The sequence below is a fragment of the Coturnix japonica genome, chromosome 2 (assembly GCF_001577835.2).
Source record: "Coturnix japonica isolate 7356 chromosome 2, Coturnix japonica 2.1, whole genome shotgun sequence".
NCBI classification, from domain to species: Eukaryota; Metazoa; Chordata; class Aves; order Galliformes; family Phasianidae; genus Coturnix; species Coturnix japonica.
The window spans coordinates 63,409,548-63,429,811 of NC_029517.1; the positions used below are offsets into that span (position 1 = coordinate 63,409,548).

Below are 20,264 nucleotides of genomic sequence, written 5' to 3' on the forward strand. Positions count from 1 at the left end.
ACAGCAGTGTTTCTCTTTTGTTTTTAAACGATAGATCTTAAAGTGCTTTGAAAAAGGTAAGTAGTTATAATGGGGTTAAAAATTCTTAAGAACATTCAAACGAACCAGGGGACAACAGCACGACAAAAAACAACGACTCTTTGGTGCTCTAGAAAACATAAACTCTAGGAAAGAAATAAGCAGACCAAGTAGATTCACCTAAAGCAACACAGTGTGTTGACAGTAGGACCAGGCACTAAAAAATGGAAAGATGGAAAAAGAAAAAGAAAGAAGCCACCATCTTAAGCTGCAAAAAAGCGTACTGAAGGTGAGTTATATTTTATTTCATTTAAAATATATTTTAAAAACATACTGTGTAAAAGAATTAGGATTCTAAATAATTTATTATTTACATTAGCAAATGCTGTTTGACTGTTATTCTACAGATAGAAATGAGAAGTCTGCAAAGGAAGGGAGTTGTACCAACTTCTTCAGGACAACGTAAGCCCCACTGCAAGGAAATACGTTCAGAATGTCCTCTTTCATGTTTCAATCCCTTCAATTTTGTGTCTGCAATTAGATCACAAAAAACTCAACGACAGGCCACGACACTGAGTGCTGAGCTCTCACCGTGAGAGCTGGGAGTTCATAGCACTCCGCAAGAGAGAGACCCCAAGGAGATTTTAACCTTGCACTACTCAGTAGTCAAGAGGCTGCAGGTTCCAATCCTGCTCGTGCTCCCACCGTCACCAATGCATTCACATGACAACAAAGCCTGCACCCAGCCCAGCAGGTGTATCTCAGAAAGCCAGTAAGACTCTTTGAGTTAGGCTGGCCTGGGAGTGGGTGTTTTTCCTACCATTGTAGGCACGCTGTAGCTTATTGTTCTTTTTCAGTCCAAACACGAAATAAATCTCATTGGCTTCCTCCCCATCCCCTGGGGAGAAACATGCATAGGGAACTATCTCTCTGATGTAAACAACTGTAAGCACCATTCACATTTTCTGGTCCACGTGACAAAATTCATATCCAAGTGCCTGTCGTAGCCTTGACCGCCCTTAGCAGGGCAGCTCAGCTTTCCCATCAGCTTTCCAGATCTCTGACATCATTCAGGTACCTAATCGTGTTGTGTAGTCCATTGCAATGCCAGCTGCTGTCTGCTTTAGTACTTGTGGAAAGAGGGAAAGAGTAGTCATCCCATTGGTGGTTACATAAAAACCCATGATCAAAAGAAGTAAAGCAGTCAGCTCATGTTCTGTATCCTGGAGGCACTCAATGGTGTTTCTGACATCTCCTGTAAGGCACCAGTCATCCGACAGCTGAGCAAAAAGTGACCTGCAAGGCATCCATTAAGCAACTGAAGAGGGAACAGACAAAATTCAGCTGGTTTTCTCGCTTTCTCGCTTACACAGCGTAAAGAGTGTGGGCAGGACATCAGGGGAAGTTTCTGGTGGTATCCTAAAAGAGGAAGTTTCAACTTGCACTGCAAGCCAAGGAGCATGACAGCAGACCACAGCACGAGTTCTAGTGGCTGTATCACAGCTGCAGTTACCACAGACACTGCAGAGATTTCCTCAAGTCCCAGGAGGCCTCTGCTGCCTTGCTTTCATGGAAAATGAGTTTGTTGTTCACAGTGAAGCAGTTACCTCCTTACAAGACATCTCTGAAAGACACAACAAAAGGCCAGAGTACAAAGCCAGCTTTGTGGTGTACTTGCTGCAGCTTCTCAGCTGTTGGTCTTGCCTGCACAGCCTTATTCACTGAGATGCACTGAGACAGCAGAGCTTATGGATGAAGAGGTTGGCTGGATGCTGGCTGACTAGCATTGAACAGTCTCAGTCCAGAATATCAGTCTCAAATGGGACCAGGTGGTAGTATGTCAAATTGGTGACATAAGCTGTTGGGTCATCACTGTCTTCTAGTTCTGAGGTAAAGTCACTCACACTTTCAAACCTAAGGAGAAATTAAAACAAAACAAACAAACAAAAAAGGCATTAAGTCATAGAATCATAGAATGGTTTAGATTGGAAGGATCTTAAAGACTGTCTAGTTTCAAGGCAAGAGCTGCCACCCACCAGCTCAGGCTGCCCAGGGCCCTATCCAATGTGGTCTCGAACAACTCCAGGGATGAGGCATCCACAACTTCTCTGGGCAACTGTGCCACTGCCTCACCATTCTCTGAGTCAAGAATTTCCTGTTAACATCTGATCTCCTCTCTTTTAGTGTAAAGCCAGTCCCCCTTAAAACCATTCCCCCTTGTCCTACCATTATCAGAATACATAAAAAGTCAGCCTTCCTCCTATTTCAGTTGGCAATGCGAAGATCTACAGTCCCAATTCTTTTCTTTTGCAATCATCAGCGTCTCACTCCCTCTCCTGGCAGCTTGAAATTAAAACATATACAAGAAGTTCTCAGGCAAAGTCCATGAAGATCAACTGTGAACAATAAAATTACAGTTTCTGTGACATCAGCCTACACATCATTCTCCTAATGCTGAGATCAGAAATTACATCTCCTGTCATTTACGTAAACCAAATTCAGCACTCTCTCAAGAGGGTTGAGAGATGAGTGAAAAACATTGCCCTCCATGTCCTTAAATAAACAGAAAACCTTCTTTGTAACCCGTGGAGATGAATGGGTAAAGTTTGCTTTCAGTTAAACAAGACAGTTATTCCCTTTTGCAACTGTGCCAAAACTCAAATACACAGCATGGTAGGAGAGCAAATTCTCAATCTCTTTAGATGGCAGTCTGCACTGAAAGGGCCTTTTTATGACTTCTCTCAAGTATGACACTGACTCTTCACAGCACTTGTCATTCCAATACCTGAACTTTACATCTCATGACATCTAGCTACTACATTCAGTTGAAATTGACCTGGATCAAAAGCATGATAAATTCATTTTCAGCTCTGAGGACTTTTCTCCTGCTAACAAATGAATAATTTCCCGGGACACAGCCTCTTTTAAGCAGTGCTGGGTATCTCTGAAATTAGAGCTTTCCAAATCTAGAAAAACTGCACAGAAACTACTCAGAACAGATCCCATCCACCTTCTCCTCGACACAGCCATGTTTATGAATCAACCGTAGCACAGTGAGAACTATGGTGCGTGCACACAAGTCATCTTGTCCTCCCTGACTTTCAAATCTACTAGTGTTAAGGAAGGAAGCAGCAAGTGAGCTCTGGAAAAGTGAGTCACGAAGCTGAGGTCCACATTCTTCCATTTTGTTCTCATGACATTTGGCAGTGACACGAAATGCCTCTGTTCCCACACAAGCGTGGAACGGAAACTGCCTTTGTATGCAGATTGAACTTGTACCTATGAAGTGAAAGGGCGAGAGTCTCCCCCCTGCATTTGTTTTTGTATAAAGCCAAATGTTTGAGACAAATAGGAAACAGTGACTACAACATCCCTCCTACAGAGTCTTGCTGCCCTCCCTATGGCAGTTGGACTCCTGGAGTTAAATAACACAAGCACAGACATCCTTCTAACTTCATCTGAGAGAGCCCTAAGAATCAAGTACTTCAGATGATCAAAAAAGACCAGTAGGATAATGAAGCAGGTAACTTAACCTCCCACTCCCACCCTTCTCAAAACTCATTTTCTTGGAAAGCATCACAGCTTATTGGATAGCAGAGTGCCTACATCCTAGAACAGAAGGACACAGATGGCTCTGTCTCTTTTCCCCACTCCTGCCTGGTCCTTCTCAATCCTAAACTATGAGGACCACAACTTTTTGAAGAGAAACTCATGTCTTTTCTCCTGCAGCGCTGTTGCTATGATCTTTACTTACAACCATGGAAAAACTCATTGTCAGCTGAGCTTCAAATGTTTATTGTCTTCATTCTCCTGCTCCCTTCAAGTTGTTTGCTTGCCTGCACGCGTGGGAACATGTGCAGAAGGGATTTGACTTAGTTTCTGGCAATTACCTCCCAGCTGATGCTGTGCTGCCTTTCAGACCACTAGAGGCCCAGAAACAACAGGTTATGAAACACCAGTGGAGCAGACAGAACGACAACGCCAGAAAAGGAAGCAAGAAAGCTATTTGGACTCAGCTTTCTTTCTCTTGCCAATTACAGAAAATCAGACTATTGCACCTGGAAGGCCACATATTTTGTGGTACTTCAGTCTCTCTGATAAGGCACTGCAAGCAGAATGTAAGGTACAAAGCATTCACACGCTGTGGGAAGGCAGAAAGCATTCCTTGCTGCTGGAAAGAAAGTGCAGGCACGGGAGTCTGCAAAGCAGTGCTCTGCAGTGCTTGGAAGAAACCAAACCCAGTAAATCAGTGTTACAACTAGCAGCTGTGTAACACATCAAGCTACCAACAGGTCTTTCCCCAAAATAAAGTTTACAGAACTCTCAATACGTTGTGTGCAAGCACTACCTGAACAGAACTCCTTATTCCTTCCATTTAAGAATAAAAAGCATAGGAGTAGAGTTTCCTTTTCTTGTCAAGCATAGGACTTTGTTTTCCTGGAAACCTTCTGCACCTAACGTAACCAGCTCCATGCTGCTTTTGCACTGCCACACATGGAAGTTTCTCCTGTGGATAACAAGATGCTTGCACCAGCACCAGCACTGTCCTGAAAATACACACCTGTTACCAGAACAAGTTTGCCAAAAAGGCAGCATGTCCAGTTCCAAAGCCTCTGCTGCCCACTGCTGGCTGGAAAGACAGAAGTGCAAACAGCCCCGGCAGAGGAAGGAACTTCTATGTAACAAAACCAGAGTTTGGATGCATTTATTTACCGCCTCTGCTTTGAGAAGCACTGCAGAGTACTGAAAGGAACATATAAATAAGACCTGCTTTCGCCACAAGGAGGCTGAGCAAACTGGGTCCACCACATTTTGCAACAGCATGGTATTCTGCCAACTAAAATTAGAGAAAATGAAGGAAGCAAAAAGCAACAACAAAGTAAGCAACTCCAATTTGCAAAGACACGAGAGTTTCTTTGGCCAGAAGTTTCAGGTTTTTCAGGAGATGGGCCACTCAGTGGCTAACCCAGCAAGCAATCCAACAGCTGACCAGTGCAGCAAGGCCTTGGCAGATGAATGCTACTGGGTGCTTCTATCCGAAAGATAAGTTTGCTTTGCAAAATGTCTGATACAAGTACGTCAGCAACCAAAATCCATTAGGATTTTTACTTAAAGGAAAAATTCCCAATTTAGGACAGACATAAAATTTAACTTCCTTCAGGGGAGTTAACATACAGATGCACAAAGCTAAGCTGTTAGTTTGGATTCATTTCTTCCACCATGGTTTCTGGGAAACCACACCTACCACTCAGTTTTTATCATATTAGGATTTTCCTGTCTTAGTATTTTCTGATTTTCTATATAGGACAAACACTGGGATGACAACTAGGTGACAGAAGTTTTGGATTCCAGACCAGTCAGTTTCCCTTGAGCCAAAGCATTCTTTTCAATCAAAACCTTTTGAAATAATAAAAATGAGGCAGGAAAAGGCCTTCTTTGGTAACCTGCTCTAATGATTTCATAGAATCATAGAGTGGTTTGGGTTGGAAGGGACCTTTAAGATCATCTAGATCCAACCCCCTGCTGTAGGCGGGACACTTCCCATTAGACCAGGGAGATCATTTATCACTCTCGATACTAAAACATGATCTACTATGAACTATCAACTTTAATGTCCAGGCTTTAGCTTCATTGAATTATGTCCAGTGCATCATTTTGGCCTTATTAATATAAGTTTATGAATTCAAATGCTGTAAGTAAGTTCTATTTTCAAATCAGTAAGTGTTAAACACTCCTTCTTATAAAAATTAATAGAAAGACTTAGAGAAATTACAATGGAGCCAGATACATTCCAGACTCTGACAAAATCTTGTCAAGCTCTAAACCCTACTGCAGACTGACAATGATCACATTTCAAACATGGCGAGATGAACTCTAAGCTAAAGCCTCCATAGGCCTTTAGTGCTTTTAGTGCTCTGTTTCCATCATTTTGATGACTCTAATGAAAATACATGACAATGTTTCTCATTAAAAATATTTAAATGCTTCATTATTTGAAACTCACTGAAACATCGATCACTTTCCACAACATAAATCAACAGGAGTTGACTTTCATCAGTACCCATCTGTCAATACAGCACTGACTTAAGTCCTAAATGAAAGGTTTTCTGGTTACTGGTCTCTGATCCCAAAATACCTACATGCATTAGCAGGCAGAATTTACAAATAAGGCTAATCTAACATCCTTTCTCCTTAATGAAGGAAGAACTTCTTTACAGAAAGGGTAGTTAGGTACTAGAATAGGCTCCCCAGGGAGGTGGTTGAATCGCCATCCCTGGTTGTGTTTAAGAGCCATTTGGATGTGGTACTTAGGGTATTGATTTAGTGGAGGGTTTTTAGAGTTAGGGTACTGGTTAGGCTGCAGTTGGACTTCATGATCTTCAAGGTCTTTTCCAACCTGGGTAATTCTATGATTCTATGAAATACACAGAGAGCAGCATCTTTCTATGGAAATAAAAAACAGCCAAAAAGTGACTGCTGATCTGAAGCCTGACAGCATTACTCATGGATGAACCACACTTACAAGTGTTCTGCTGAATCCACATCCAGGTGCTTCTCTTTTCCATTGGGTATACTGTGATCGATGACTATCGTTTCAGTGTTTGCTAAACAAAATCCATTTGATCGCATGATTTCTGTCATAAAAAGAAAGAAAAACAAGGTGAGAGTCCAATAAACAGAAAGATGGAAATAACTGCACATTAGACACAGTTGATAAGATTGTGAAAAGGGATGTGCATGTAACACTGAACAGCTGTACAGGAAAGAAATTTGTTTCACAGCTTCATACACCTACATATTGCCAGTGCTTACGCAATCTTATTCACATCATCAATTCCTGATACTGAGCATCTAAAGCAAGGCCTGGTTTCAGTCCCACTAATGCCAGTGGCAAAATAAGCATCACTTTTAGCAGGATGGGAGCCCATCTGTATAGTTGTGTTCTACCATTTCTCATAATTGAGTTCTTCCTGGACAGATTTCCAAGACTTGCACAAGATAAGCAAGATATATACATATATATATAACAGCCATGACTCATATTGAGCCAGCATTGTGCTGCAGAATACAATTTATACCATAAATTCAAATTCAGCATTCATCAATGAGGAGGTGCTTCCACTCCTCCCCATTACTCATCACTCTGTACAGGACCATGCGATGGGCAGTTTGTTTTTTCACAGAACACACAATTTGTGTGTCTGCTTTTCTGAGCCTGTAAGCCATGCAGAAAGCTGCAGTATGACCAACAAGAAAACCACAGTCTTTCCTACTGTCCTTGCCATGACTTAAAGTTACAGTATTTTATTGCAGTGCAAACTGCTTTGTTAGCATTTAGTGCCATCTACTGACAACACTGACAGTCTCCAAAACCATTCCCAGTGTGCAATACTCAGTGAGGCAAGCGTCATTTTATCATCAGACTTCCACCTCACGTTCTACAAATGTGTTTTCAGCAAGCAGTCAAATGATGAAACAGACCACCACATGGTGCTTCTAAGTAGCTGCGTAGGTCTTACTCCGCTCTCCCTCCAGTTAAGCAGGTATGATTCGGCTACTAAAATCAATTCAGTTCACTTTAAAACAAAACATGTTATTGTTCTACTAACATGGTTTCCCCAGCTCTTCTACACGCAGGCTGGCAGGAGGCTTCCCTTTACTGCTAGCCCCTGCCTTTCAGTCAGACACCCTCACTGTGAATTTAGATTCCTCCTGATCCTCTTCTCTCTGTTGTATCCACCACACACTGACATCCATCGATGCGGGATGAATGTTTCTGGAGACCAACCAGGGGACGTGAGCACAGTGTGGTGGTGGGTGGTACATTTCAGCAGCAGTGACACTGGGTCACTTTTGCAGACGTTTACAAGTGCAGCATGCAGGCTCTTGTTCACTGCTGATGAAAATGCAGAGCTATTGTGCTCTTTGTATCTGTTGTAATTTCCGCTGAATTAAGTAGGAGACACTACTTTCAGAGTCACCTATGTACTGTTGGATCCTTCATTTCATAACAAGCAGGTGCAAGGACTCACTTTGCAGCCCTTGCTCTCTCAAGGCAGCAACATATTTCGGACAGAAACCAGTGAATATGCTCTCAGGGTTCAGTACTGAAAACATTTCTGGGTGCTCAGAAGCAAAGCATGTAAACCACATCCAACCTTTGGAGGATGACTAATGTCAGGAAACACACACACGAGAAATTTCACCTTCGATTTCTACATCAGCTCAAGACATTATCCAAAGCTCCCTACTCACAACTAGAACATTAAACACACTTGTTGGCTCCCACTTCTTGGGCTCAAGGAGCCAGACCTGCACCATCCCCTGTGCAGTATGGCCCCTAGGGCTCTGCCAGACAAACACCATTCTGTGCTGCACTGCAGCCTGTGCTCAGGGGATCTATGAGAAGGCACCAGACTGGCTGGCAAAACCACATTTTTTGCTTAGGCACTGTGTTAGGCGGTACATCTCAAAACAGTTATTGGTGGGCTCCTAAGTTATTTACCATTTAACTAAAAGAATATTTAATCCATGACTAATTTTGCTTAGTACCAGAGCTCAGGACCAGAAACAAAACCAGAAGTCTACCCTGTTTATAAGATCAATCCTTAAGACATGCACTGTCTACATCTTTAGCATGTTGACACGCTGCCTAGTCATTAATCAAAGTACTGTTAGTACCTATGAAAGTCGATGTATTTCATACTAAAGATCTTATGCACCTCAGAGGACTATGCAGTATTTTACTCTTATTTCACTCAACAAAATAAGCCCTTTTGGCGATACTAAAACTGCCACCTCACTGGATAGCTTACAGACTGCAAGCTCCTAAGGAGAAATCTACATCCCCCACTAAGCTCACAGGAAACTTTTCAACAGAGAAATACAAATCCATACACACCAAATGTCTGTACACCTTTTAACAACAGACAGTAGCAGATCCTGTGGGGGTGGGCTGAAAGGATGGGCAAGCATAGAATGAAACTGCTCTCCAGTTTATCTTCCAGCAGACTGTGGATTAAAAACTCACTGTTGTGTCCATCTGTGAAAGTTCTCAACGTACTCTTCCTCCATTTGCTTAATTCCTTTGGAGTTATTTATACTTTCAGTTCCATGATATCCTATGACAATGATTTCACTCCCTAGCCAAGCTCAGGATGGAAACAGCAGAATATTTAACCTTTATTTTGTTTGTTTAGAGCCTATTATCTGCCAGCTTTACTGCATAACTGATGTTCTTGTTTGGTGAAAAGTACAGGATAATCAAACCTCCTCCCACTCACAGTTTTGTAGGCTTCCATCATAATCCTACTGTTATCTCTTTTCAAAGTTGCAGTGTAGTTCTTTGACCTTTTTCTTGGAGAAGCTGCTTAATGACTTTAATCCCTATCCTTTATTTGTGCGTTTTAAGATTTATTTCCTGTCTGAGGTAGAGAGAATTGCACACACTGTGTTCAAGGTGCAGTGTTTCTCCTTCCTTCTTCCTTAATCCTATTTAATATTCTCACTGCTGCTTTTGCTGGCTGCTTGGAGAAAGAACAAAGAAAACAACAAATAAAGTATAATTTTCATTCTTTAATTCTCGAGACGACTGCTGGAAGCAAACAACTCTTACCTGATATTTTAACCGGACTTTGAAAGCTTGGCTGAATTTTATGGACATTGTCATTCTTCAGAACTTGGTCCAAAGGAGATCTCTCAAAGAATGTGAGGACTACTTCGGATCTTGAATACTTAAATAGAGAAAAAGAAAGAGACATTCACTTTTATTGCCAACACTTTGTTTTGTTTCTCCTCTCCCTTTCCGCCCTTTCCTAGTACAACAGAAAGGCTTATTACAAGTATCTGCCTGGAGACATCGTTACATGGTCCTGGCACTCAGCACTTCTCCAAGATACACAGTAGACTGTTGCTTCTTTTACGTTTTGGCACAGACCATCACTTTCTAATCTGCATGCAAGTGTGTGTCATCATCAAGGAGGAGTCAAGCTGGGCTAAGTGTGGAACTTGGCTAACTCACCTTCCATGGCATATTTATTATAGTCTTCAGAAGCTTTTCCACTTCATTAAGTCTGGCCTCTATATCATGGGCTTCTTTTATTGTGATGAGCCCTAGAAACAAAGTAAACAGATCATGGGCATAGGCTTCATACAGATTTTCACGTGTACACACACTTCAGCAGCCAGAAGCAGCAGTTCAAGAAGATGTAGAAAGAACTCAAATATTACGCCTTCCAGAAATAAGACTCTAACCCACACTGATGATAAAATGTGTACCCAAACAAAGGCGGATGTAGTTACACAGTCTCAGGCCCAACACAAGTTCAGCTGTTTACAATCACATTTAGGGGCTTGCAAGACAAGCAGAAGTAGAACCACCTACACCCTTACCCAGTTTTGCTAAACAGCATTGCCAGCAACGATAATCAAAATGCTGTTTTCTGCTTCCCAGAACTATGATTCATCCCTTTTCTGTCAATAAAAAGCAGAAGAAAACCTAAGAAAGCCAAAAAACACAACCCACAGATCAGAGGAAAAGACAAAACACAAACTAAACAAAAGGCCTCGAGAGCAGACATGTATTTCTCTGAATGTGAATCCCAATGATAAGTCCACAGAAGATTTCTCAGCACCATGTTCTTCAAGTGCAAAACCACTGCTTGGATTTTTGGGTGTTTTTTTTTAATTAGAGAATTATCACAGAACTACAGAAAAGACTGACATGGAATTTTGTGAAGAAGAATGGGGAAAAAAGAGAAAACCAAGCCAAAAGTAGGCATCTGCAAAGCAGTCTGTGAGAAGTCACCTCAATGTACTAAAATTGTAAGTGCTAAACTTGTCTAAGTGCAGTCTCCCATGTGCGCAACCATTCCAATTTAAAAGATGAAGGTACAAAAAGAGCTGTCAAACCCACACAGTCTGGGGCCAACGTTCAAAGGCTGTTTCTGCCTGCATCAGCCTATGTTGTGTTACCGGTGTGATGTGACCACATACAAATCTTCCAGACAAAAGCATGACTTTGGAGCTGCCAGCTCTCCTCAAATTACAGCTCCGAATAAAACAAAATTGTCTCCGGAGCAGCCAGGCTTACTTGATGGTTGTCACACAAAATAATAAGTCTTTCTATTGCTCGACATCCCTCATTTTGCATTTTTTCCTTTATGTCAGCTTCACTGCCACCACAGCGTGCTTTCTGCTCTGAGAGTAAAGACAGGCCTAGAAGCACAGCAGCAGTGTATCCTTATCCGGCTGGTGTAAACCACAGCCAAGTAGCTTTGCATGGAGACTCTCTGAAAGGCTGTAAACACAAATTAACTCATCCGCATGGATCCACAGACTGTGTGTTTGCTGGGTTGTACTCGATGCCTCAGCCCGGACCTGCAGATCAGCACATTTCATCTTCCTAACTGCTGGGTGCGTGCAGGCCTGGGCGGCTCCATGTTTCCCCATCTGCAAATGTGAGCCCGTCCCACATCAGATGGAAAGGAAAAATATCCACCCCACCAACAACAGTTGGTGCTGTGTACTCCAAGGAAAAGCAGCCAAGCAGTTGGGATTTTCTCTCATCAGTAATAAAGAGAGGCATGTGCAGCTCTGCGCAGCTTTGCTAAGATCCAGCAAGAGAAGCCAGGCTGGCCCACAGCCCGCAGCACCTCCACAGCTCACCCCGGGGGAAGGCTTCACAGCTCTCTGCCTTCACTAGGAAATCCAGCCCCACATACTTCTCACTCGGGCTGCTGGAGAGGCACCCGGCACACAAACCCACTGGGAAACTGGTATGGAATGTTCTAACATCCAACACAGCAACCACTGTTTCCTACTGAAGCTTTTACTGACATCAAAACCAAAAGGCGGACAGCGTAGGAGGGAGAGTAGATGATACATCTGCAGGGACAGATGCCTATATATGTTCTGAAAGGCTGCGGATGTGCAGCTCTGGGGTGCAAAGCTGCTGACCCAATGTGGTCAGTTGCAGGGAACTGAGCTTGCTGGGGAACAGCCTTCCTCTGTGGCAGCCTAAACATACTGAAACCACTTGACTGCCTATATATATGCTGAGCCCTGTAATTTCTTCTGCAAGAGCTGCAGAGATTGTAAGGCTCTCATTTATCGCCAGTCTAAAAGGCTCTGTTTTTAAGAGTTAGCAGATGTGCCAGAGGTTTTCAACTCACTGTGGGCTGTGATCCCACAACACAAGGAACTGCTTACAGCCCAGTATCTGCACTGCCCTCAGCCAGATGCTGCATGCACAAGCACTGGGAGGAGTGGAGCCCAGTTTCTCTCCTCGCTTCTTTCCAGCCCTCCTTACTGCTTGCTGTCACAAGCCCCAACACAAATGTGCCACAGTGTCCTAAGGTGAGTGCTCTGGGCTTGCTGCTAATACACTGGCCAGATATGGCAGTCTACAACCCCTCATGAGAGGAGTGGATGGGCAGGGCTGATCTCTGCTCTCTGCTGACAGTGACAGAACTCAAGGGAATGGCATGGGGCTCCATCAGGGGAGGGTCAGGCCCTGGAACAGCCTCCCCATGGAAGTAAACTGCTGGAGTTCAAGGAGCATTAGGACAATGCTCTAAGACATATGGTTTGAATGTTAGGTGGTACTTTGTGGAGCCAAGAGTTGGACTCGCTGATCCTTATGGATCTTTTCCAACTCAGGATATTCTGTGATTCCATGACCTGTATGGCAGCCACAGAGCATCCTGAAGCCTCTGTTTCTGTCTCTGCCTACAGAGCAGAAGTGTGTGCCTATATTTCCATCTTTCTGAGTGCCTTTCTTCAGGCAGTTCAGCCTAAAATAAAAGAGAAGATGCTAATAAAGCAGTCAGTAGCCTGGAACCAGTTGTGCTTTCTTCCACTTGTTCAGTATGCCACGGAGCTATGCTCAAAGCTGGGAAATCTCTCAGTGAGGTCATGATGAAATGCTGTTCTCATGCCTTTCCCTCTGCCCTGGCTGCTGCCTGACTGCTAATTGAAAACATGTGCAAACTCCTCCCAGGAAAACTTTGCTCTCTGTCTTGTTACCCATACTGTGCTTAGACAATTAACTATCATTTCAAGTGATTTAAATACTATAAACACCTGTGTTTATAGGGCTTGAGGTAAACAGGAGCCACGCTGGCTGTATTTTCTTTATTTATTTTACTACAAAGCTGTCTGCCAAATATGAGAAATCCCTAGGATTTTTTTTTCACCCTGCACACAAGGGAGCCCATATGCTGGGTCAAGGGAGGGACAATACAGGCACATCGTGTGACCAAGAGTGGCACTTGCCCATACCTGGGATATTTGTTTCAGCAGTGTTCTGCTGTGTACAAAGCTCCTGCAACCAGCGACCTAATGTGAGGGGAGGAGACGCTCCCTTTGACAACTTCTCTGCCCCATTCCTGACCAAGAGCCCTGAGCACAGTCCTTAAGACTGGAGGAACAGGATTTGCCCACAGTTTGAGACCATGCAGACGTAGTAACTTCACACATAGCAACACAGCTGTGGAAAAACACAGCACAAACAGCAGCATGGGCCTGCAGCATCTTTCCTGCTCTGGGACCCTGGTGCCAGAGCAGCTGCAGGAGCCTTGCAGATCAGGCAAGCAGCTGTGTCCCTGGCATGCTCCGTCATGGTGTGGGAGAGAGGCCCAGAGCTGAGAAGCAGGAAACGAGCTCAGCAGATGAGGAGCATGACCTGGGAGCCAGTTAGTGATGTCAGCATCCAGCCTTGACAGCCTATCCTACTGCTGCCCTATGAGCCACCAAGTCTGCAGCTAATGACATGCTGACAACCACTTCTAACACACCACACAGCTTGTAATGAGACTGTGATGTAGGCCTGATGGCTGATGCCCTCGATGAGCAACTCGTCTCAGGAGTCCTTTAGGGCCTTCCAAGGAAGAATGAATCCATTCTTAAATCAAGTATGTCTCATAAATCACTGCTTGGTGATGACTCAAAATCATCTGTTTTTTTCTGGAGAGGTGTTGCTATATACAAGCTGCTATGGGTGCATGACCTCAAACTGTGGGCAAAGCCTTTTTCTCCAGTCTGAAGGACTCCCCTTGAGACTTTTGGTCAGAAGAACAAAGAATATCCAAGAGATCTCTGGCTTTCTCCAAATTAGTTATAGAATCACAGAACCATAGAATCATTATAAGGTTGGAAAAGACCTCTAAGATCACCTGGTGTCTTGAACAGATGACTGCTACTCTGGTCTCTCTCCTGACCAGACTGTATGGCTTTAACATGAGATATACCTCTTTTCCCCACTTGCATTATTCATTAATACAACAGTGCTCAATCTTTTTTACCTTTTACCCTCATTACTTCTTCTTTCCCTCAGATATGTTCATACACTCATGTATATGCAAACAGAGCCATGTTCCAGGATGAGGACAGAGCAGGAAGGTCCCAGCCATGAGAACGTATATGCTATCACAAAATGATATACAATGGAAGGGACTTCAGGCCATCAGCTGGTCCAGTTCTCCATTCAAAGGAGGGTCAGAGCAAGCTACCAAGAGCCATGTTCAGTCGACTTCTGGTTATATAAATGCTTATAGAAGGACAAGGGGATATTCAGAGGCCAAAAAAATAAAAATCCACCAGAAAAGATAGGAAAGATTGCTTCACACAACATTTCTTCAGTTATCCTGCAGAAATTACACCACAGGAATCCATTCAGTCCAGAGAAGGGCAGATAATTAGAGGCAATGAGGGATACCGGAGCTCCAATTACAAGAGACCAGGATACCACTTTTCTTTTCTCTGTGGGTGATTTATACTGTCTTCTAGGGCATCTGATTCTCATCACGTGGAATAAGATCCCAGAGCTGTGGCTGTGGTTTTGTCAGGCAGAACTTGTAGCTCCTTGCTGATGCCTCTTCCTTAATTCTACTGCACTCCTCACTTGGGGAAGATGCATTTGCTCCTTCCCACACAAGAAAATCCATCCACCTCATGCATACAACAAGCCACTGCAGTCCCTAGAGCTGTTACAAAGGGTGTGCTGTTAATACAGTATCACTGGCATGGTACATCTTGGTGGCATTACTCGGGGAGCAGAGAAGAAGATACAATGGAGCTGAAAGGAGGGATGCAGGAGGATGGATGTTAGGAGTTTGAAGATACTGAAATCAATCTGTTAGACACAGAAAGGCAGAGAACTTTCACAACCCTGAATGCTCTTAGCTCTAGCACAAGCTACGGCTTCCTTGACAGACCACACAGAGCAGATGTAAAAACACGGATGGCACAGAGTACAGCTCAAACTGTCCCAGTGACATCACCCAGAGCTGTAGCTGTGGCCATCTGAGAGCCCTGGCACACTCCTCAGTTAAAGCTGAACAGCACAGGCCTCCAGCTGCTGGACTTTCCATGCAGTTATTAGAGATGGGGAAAATGCACCTCCCAGTGACAGATCTCAGTGCATAGCCCTTCCCCACAGAGCTCTCACCTTGATGCCTGATGAGCCATAAGAAACGAGATGTCAAAGAAGCACAAGATAAAAGTGAACAGTCATTAGGCAGTCAATGCCTAATGAAAAATGCAAGCTCCTACAGCCACTTTCAGTGCTGGTTTCTTATCAGGTGAGACCTGTCATCAGAAAACAACCTGATTTCCATTCCTCCCCTCCGAAATCCCCCCATACACATATTGCCTCGGTCCACCACAAAAAGGCAACTTGTGCACAGCTTTATAACATGGCAAGCTTCGTTTATCTCCATCATTACCCATGAACCATGAAATTCAGCTAATAAAAAACCAACCCCAGAAGCTCCAAACTCAATTTCAGTCTCACAGCACTGCTAGAGTCTGATAACCCAGAGCAGCATCCTTTGTCTGCCAGACAGACTCTGCGAGCAAGCCTCACTAATGAACTGTTGACAATGTCAACAATGGGAAGAGCACAATAGATGCAGTGTATTTATCTGCATTGTCACAGCACCCAAACAGCTGCTGTCTGTGGAAAGCACTATGCTGCTTCTGTGGAGTTCCCTCTCTGCATAAATCATGCTCCCAGATGGCCCTGTAAACAACAACAGCATAATGCAGCATATAGAAGACAGTAAGCTATGAATACAGCATTCACAGCAAAACGTACAGGAAAACATGATGTTCTCAGACACAAGGCCTTTAGGCTGCAGCCCTGCAGGATTTCCCAAGCACTTCCTGGCGCATGGCTTCCTGGTGGTGCAGAAAAGAGACAGAGCTCAGCATCAGCCACCAGGAAGGGCTGCCCAGGGGCTGCTGCGGGATTGGAGGGAGTTGCTGTGTGCTACGAGCATGCTGCACACAAAGCTTCCATAGGAAGGCTACTCTGCGGCTGAACAGATTTTATGGTTGGACAAAGGTTGCACGCCAGCATTGCAGACGATAAGAGAAAAGCTCTGAGGAGATAAACCCTGGTGGCAACGATCAGGTGAGGAGAAGAGAACTGAAAGGTCTGGACTTGATGATCCTTACGGGCCTCTTCCAACTTGGGATACTGATTCTGTGATTCTGAATTCTATGCCTGCGCTGAGGTTGGGGCCAGATGTATGACTGCATTGAAGCTCCATCAGGCTTTAGTATAAACCTTCTCCGAGAATACTCGGAAGTAATATTTAGAGAAAACAGAAGGTTAGAAATAAAGAGCAATTTCCCAGACTAAAACTTCACTTCCAGCACCTATTGGGTCTATTGGGTCTGTTTTAACTACTGCAAAATCATTGATTTTGACTCAGCTTCCAAGTCCACAGGGCTGTCTTCCTCATAAAGAAATTTAAATATAAAAGCAGTTCACTCTGCATACAGAAACAGACAGTCCAGTGGCATTAAGAGTAAACCAGTCCATGTTTTTCTGTGATCTTCTTTTGTGCACTTGCCTGGAGGATGGGAAGGGCACATTTCAGACACAAATCAGATACCAGCAGTGAATCATACTCAGTCACACTGCAGGTAGGCACTTACTAGGACCTGTTTACTGGCTCCTCAGTAGGATGCCTTGAGTTGGCCTTCAGCATCACAACACACTCCAGATGCAGGCGTGGAGTGCACTTTGCCACACGGTGTTGTCAGTTGTTAAAGGTGTGTCACAACCCCCAGGGCCTCCTCTCCCCTCCTACTAAAGGGCAGATAAGGCAACAGAGGGTGCAGAATGTCATGCCTCCCATTCCCTCCTCTGCAAGCACCCACACATCCAAGGAACTGAGGAGGGAGGGCACAATGGTAACAACCGGCTCCTGCTGACACTGCTGACACTTCAAAAATAATCATCTTTCTTTGTAAAGAAGTTAGAAAGGTGAAAAAGCTCAGCCTTGCACTCCTCTTATCCCTCACATGCAGCATACTGTGGCCTGACCCAGCTGTAGGATAATTCTGGCTCTTTTAATTCTCCTTAAGTAAATCTGTAGGAGTATTGGACTCCTTCAACTCAATGCAAATTTGGTTTGCAACATGTTACCACTTCCTCCAGATAAAAGGCACAGCTAACAATCAGATTCCTTCAGGAAGATAAACATACACATAAACACATTTCTTATGCATATACACGATGTATGCATGCATAAGATGTATATATGAAAATACACACACAGATGTACATGACTGAATGCTCACACACGGGATTGTGCTTTCACCAGGTGTCTTTGCTGTGTTAAATATACTGAGCTTTGCTGCAGGCAGCAGGACCTCTGCCTTCAAAGAGGACATGAAGAACCTATGCATATTCCTGAGGTTTTCTAAGGGCCACCTATGCATCATGCAGTGTGTACTCACAGCCAGGCATCAGCAACATTTAGCCATATGGGACTCTTATTCAGGTTCAATATTAGGAATTCTTCTCAGAAAAAGTGGTGAGGCACTGGAATAGGCTGCTCTGGGAGGTGGTGGAGTCACTGTCCCTAGAAGTGTTCTTAAGGACGGCAGCACCTTTGGGGACAAATGGGGTTAGTGAGCGCAATAAGGGCGTGCAGGGTAGACAAGGTAGACTAGGATGAGCTCTTAAGAAAGCCTTGTGCCAACCTCAACTGACTGGCCATGTACGGTGACTGTCTGTGTCCCAGGCAATCGTGGTAGTTAAACGAGGCTGTCGGGCAGTCCGGACTTTGCAGAAACCATCAGAAGCCTACACTCAGCATAAGTCCAATTTTCCTAGCACAGGAGGAGCTTCATTTCAGGTGAGTATTGACTGGAAATTGTGAAGCATGCGGCGCACTGCCTGAGGAAGGCTCACTCGCTGACTGATTCTGACTCATGGCTGCAGAGAGAAACCCCCACCTACCTCTGCAGCTGAAAGAAATTAACCGAGATCTGCGTGCATCTAGCTTCTGCAATTTAAGACCTGCTTTCTTCACTGCAAGATCCTACCGGGGACCGCCCCTAGGGAAAGGTGGTGAAGGTTTGCCGGCTCCGAGTCTTAGAAGGGCAATAAGAAGATACTATCCGTACATCTTTTATAATTTGCAAAGACAAACTTTTTGGAGACCAAAACGTAAGAGCGGCGAAACGAGAGGGCTACGGGCTTGCTCGACGCAGGGGAGACGCCAAGGTCGGGGTGACCACGGAACCCAGCGCACAGTCGCCCGCCTGCAGAGGGCCGCCGGTCAGCCGCAGTGGCCCGCCGGGGCGATGTCGCCGCCCTCGGGATGCCGCCGAACCACGGCCACGGAGCGGGGTCCGCTCGGGAGCCGCCACTGCGATACCATCCACGGTGCGCTGGAGGTGCCGGCAGCCCATGTGTTATGTAGTTATTCTTATATCTCTCTTGGAGCTAAGCTTCTCCCGAGGAAATCGTAGCATGCGTAAAGTTACCGGCTTTCCCCGCTTCCGTTCAGCCGAACTACCGCGGACCGCTGGGAGAGGACCTGAGAAAAGCGCACATGGATCTACAAAGAATAGATGCTCCGACGATCCGCCGACGCTGCTTGTAATAATAATCATCGGCAAAAGCAAAGCGTTGTCATCGAAGAATACTCACCAACGTCAAACGGCAATTAAAAGCGGCCCCCAAAGCGCGGACGGCTCCCCGACCCTCCCGAGCGCTGTTCTGCCACCCGCGGCCTGCCCGTCACCTCACTTCGGAAACCAAAAGGGAGAAGGAGCGCGGCGCGACTGCTCGGTGCAATCCTGGCTTGCACAAAAGTTATATGCGAGGTGAATTGCGCTCGCTCCACCACTGCCAAGCGACGCAGCCACTTTCTCTTGTTCTTTCCTTTGCTTTTTTTTTCTTCCCGGTCCGTGGCAAACAAGCAGAAAGCGGAGGCCTGCCGGCCGCAGCTCACTCGTCTGCCTTCACCCCGGAGAGGCATACAGAGGGGGCAGGGACTCTAACGGCGCAAGAATCCATAATAATGAAATAAAGAAAGCCGGCGCATTGGGAATCAAGCGGCCCGGAAGGGAGTTCGCCGACCGCGAAAGGCCGCCGCCCTCGCGCCCCGTCCCGTCCCGTCGGCGCCGCTGCGCCCCCTGCCGCTCCCCGGGGGACACCCGACAGGGGGGAGAGGCCAGAAGCCGTTCCCGGACGCTTGAGCAAAGGGGAGCGGGAGAGCCTTCGCGGCCGAATCCTCGGGGAAGGAGTCGAGGGAGTGCAGCTTGAAGCAGGGCGGCCCAAGGTCGGAATAGCTTGCGGGGCACGGTAGAGGATGTTGCGGTCCAGACCACTCGGTGGCGGATCTGGTAGACTCCTCTTCTGTCGCCCCGGCCGGCTGATGGATGATCGCCGGAGGTGCCTTCAGCACCAGCAGCCCCGGCAAGAACGTACATGTTCACGGCAGCGAAGTGCCCTCGAAAGCACGCCGAGCGCATCCGCGTCCGCCGGGCGGAGGGCGAAGCGTAAGCGCCCCGCCCGCCGCCTGCCGGAGTATAGGGGAGGAGGGAGGAAGAGGAGGAGGAGGAGGAGGAGGGACGGGGGTGCCACTCGGCGCACCCCCCGGGGCTGGGTGGGAGCGGCGGTCGGGCGGCCCGGCCCCATTTCTCTCCCCCCCTCCCCTTCCCGCTGCGGCGGGCGGAGAGCAGCCGGGGGAGGGGACACCCTGCAAGCCGCCTTGCTGCCCTTCAGCCCTCCGGTCCCCGGCCCGGCCCCTCCGCCCGGCAGGTCTCAGCGGATCCTCCTCTTCCTACTCGGGACGGTTTTCGACAGACGCCACAGACATGACGAGGAAATTTTTTCCCCTCCCAGTGGACCCTACAAGTTTCTTTCTCTCCCCTTCTTCTTTTTTTTTTAAACTTCCAAGCCCGCCGCTGAGGAAAGGAAGCGGGTGTAAATACGCATG

General features: G+C 45.8%; 1 protein-coding gene across 1 annotated transcript; it reads right to left on the reverse strand.

The window, feature by feature from the left end:
* Positions 1 to 281: 281 nt before the first annotated feature.
* On the reverse strand, positions 282 to 19,797 carry PXDC1 (PX domain containing 1). The gene is given in 8 exon segments (XM_015854550.1): positions 282 to 1,932; positions 6,542 to 6,653; positions 9,635 to 9,752; positions 10,040 to 10,131; positions 19,516 to 19,552; positions 19,554 to 19,685; positions 19,688 to 19,741; positions 19,744 to 19,797. Coding segments are annotated over 8 exon segments (717 nt in total). The 3' UTR covers positions 282 to 1,814.
* Positions 19,798 to 20,264: the final 467 nt, after the last annotated feature.